Below are 2,704 nucleotides of genomic sequence, written 5' to 3'. Positions count from 1 at the left end.
TATATATATATATATATATATATATATGTTTCCCCCAGCCTTAATTTGACCCTTAAAACTTAAGGAGAGTGGGCTGCCAAACCTTGTTACTCTTCTTCAAAAAACCCTAGTCTACATCTTGTCATTAATGGCTTCAGAACAGCCTTCAGGGGGTCACATCAGCATCTTTCAGCCCAAATCATGCCTTTGTAGAAGGAGAAGTTAGTGACATCTGTTGATCCATAGAAATGTTCCTGTGAGACGTTTTGTATGTGCCATTTCAGCAGGCAAGGATTTTTGTTTGGGCAGAAGCGGCAGTGGTAGTTTATGTGCAGCTTTTGCTAAAGTGATCCAATAGAATTAACAGTAAAGTTGTGTATCATATAATAACATGGTTGTTGATAAAAGCATACAGTAAAATTATACTTTCTACTAAGTTGAGCAAAAGTAAAATTGAGTGTAATATATGATCATATATAAAAGTAAAGTGAAACTATGTAAAATAGTAAAACTGAAAATGAAAAACAGGGAATTCTATTTGATTTTGGCCCCTATTCTTTCTGTAAGTAGCACAGTTGCACCTATGGAGTATAAGACAGGCTGTAAGTTGTTAGAGAGGAGCCAAACTATTTTTTCTTCATTAGCCCAGTACTTAAAATGTTCCACAAATGGAGAGTTTGGATGGAAGCATTCCCCTCGGTGTTAAAACCACAGCTTTTTATTGCTACCCCAGACACAGACAGTAAAACAGACAAGCATATGTTTATTTCCCAGTCTGAATAAAATGCAAAGTATAAAGTGGTACCAACATTGCTGGAAAACTAAACTTTTTTTTTTAAATCTGTTCAGTACCAGTAATTATAAGCAAGGTAGAGAAATGGTTACCACCAGAAGCCTCACATTAAAAGGGACACTTGAATTTGTTATAGATATGAGAACCCTGCCTCACTCTTACAGGAATTAGTTTCCTACGTCCATTCACAAGTTTCCCGCAGGACACGGTTCACTCCTGTGATTTCTACCATGGTAGCCAAAGACAGCCTTAACTTTGCTCCCTAGGATTCTGGCACTTTGGACATGCGAGGAATGGGACAGGTTCTGCCCACACATCTCATGGAGGAGAGGTTGATACGACAACAACAAGAAATGGAGGAAGATCAACGTTGGCTTGAAAAAGAGGAGAGATTCCTGGTAATTCCTTGCTTCATGCATTGCTTCTTTCTTGTTCTGAATTACCAGTTAAAGCCTGTTAAAACTGATAAATTCTGTGCAACATGAGCATGTATTGAACAGATAGATATCAGTTAACTTTCAACCTTGACTTATTTGGGCCACCCTCATGTTCTAGTAATCTCAGAATATATACCTCTTAACTACCCATTATAAAATTAATTATATACATCTGAAACAGTTAGTTTGAAACAGATTTTAAATGAAATATCAACCAGGGAAATGAATCCAGTTTTTGAAATGTCTGAAATAGTTGTTTTCCTTGTGCCCTGTAGTTGAGTCTTCATCGCATTTGCATCTCTCTAGATTATAAGGTGTAGTAGTAGCTACTTCTGCTAGTCTGTGGCGTCTCCAGCTTGACCCTAAATTTATCATGCTCAGTCCATAGGAGACTGATGTCATTTCACACCTGCCTGGCACCCATGGCTCTGAACCCTGGTGTGTTTAATATTCCTTTGGAGGAACAGGAGAGAGATTAGTAGAAGGGATTTTTAGAAAAAATGGGGCATGGCAGGAGTGAGTAATCATTCTTATTGTTTGTAAAGAGATTCTTTCAGGGCTTTTTGTATCACTGGAGGAAGGAGAACAAACGTTATGTGTAGGTGGGAGCTTTTATTTTTCTACCTCTGTAGAAACTTTTTCACACTTTGCCAAGGCCATAGTTTTACTTTTCTGTCTTGGAAGGTGTAGCCTTAGGGACTATAGAAATTTTAGTTCCCCAGTGATCAGTAGTACCAAAAAAACCTCAAAGTTCAAATTCTGTGTTTAAACACCTTTCATACCAGTGGTTGCTGGGTAAGCTACAGAGACGCACAGTCAGACCACGGGTTGGGAAACAACTTGCTGTTCTAGTCTGCATAGGTGCTTGTACAATACTCGCCGTCTGAGTGCCCTCCAGTAGTGCAGAATGTCAGATGACTAATGTCTGTCATACGTCTGTTCTCATTCTTTTTCCAGGTTTATAGAACTGTGTGGAATGCTTGGGGATTTTTAATGTGATGTATAGCTATAAAATATGCATATCCAACATTATGTTGCTTGGATGTATGTGAGAGAAGGCGAAGTCAGGTGTGTGCCTTGTACTTTAAAGCAGAAGTGGCAAGGTTTGGGTCCTTTGTTCCACCAGGAGTTCATTTACTGTCTCGGGCTATCCTCCAGAAAGCTGTCTCCTGCACACACAAGTGTTACCTTAAATGTAAGAGGCCTCTCCGCCAGTCAGCAACAGGGAGGTGAGCAGGGGAGCCTGCAAGATCAAAGGAGCCACTGCACAGGCTGCTTCTGCCACAAATTCTTTAGGTCCTAATAATAAGTAGGGACCTACCCAAATTGCAGGAATTGTGAAATCGGGCAATCTCTGCAAAATCCACAGTGGGGAATAAAACATACTAAAAATAACATGCTGACTCCTGTGCGAGCCAGGAGTTCTCCTAGCCACGCAGCCTACCCAGGGGGAGAGCAGAGGGAGGCTGCTGATGCAAAGGCAAGCAGGCAGGAT

At 40.3% G+C, this 2,704-nt stretch overlaps 1 protein-coding gene across 6 annotated transcripts in view; it reads left to right on the top strand.

Annotated features, from left to right (window-relative positions):
- PTK2 (protein tyrosine kinase 2) overlaps positions 1-2,704 on the top strand; it is a 463,084-nt gene that overhangs the window by 415,135 nt on the left and 45,245 nt on the right. For 5 of the 6 annotated variants that reach the window (XM_019528216.1, XM_019528213.1, XM_019528215.1 and 2 more), the window contains one exon: positions 1,039-1,170. The exons of the other annotated variant lie outside the window; for it this stretch is intronic. In XM_019528216.1, the coding sequence (XP_019383761.1) occupies positions 1,039-1,170 (132 nt within the window). The remainder of the gene's footprint in view (positions 1-1,038; positions 1,171-2,704) is intronic. 6 annotated transcript variants of the gene reach the window in all.

Source organism: Gavialis gangeticus, unplaced genomic scaffold, assembly GCF_001723915.1.
Source record: "Gavialis gangeticus isolate Ggan-Ray unplaced genomic scaffold, GavGan_comp1, whole genome shotgun sequence".
NCBI lineage: Eukaryota > Metazoa > Chordata > Crocodylia > Gavialidae > Gavialis > Gavialis gangeticus.
Note: the sequence above shows the minus strand (reverse complement) of the source record. Positions and strands in the feature narration are given on the sequence as shown.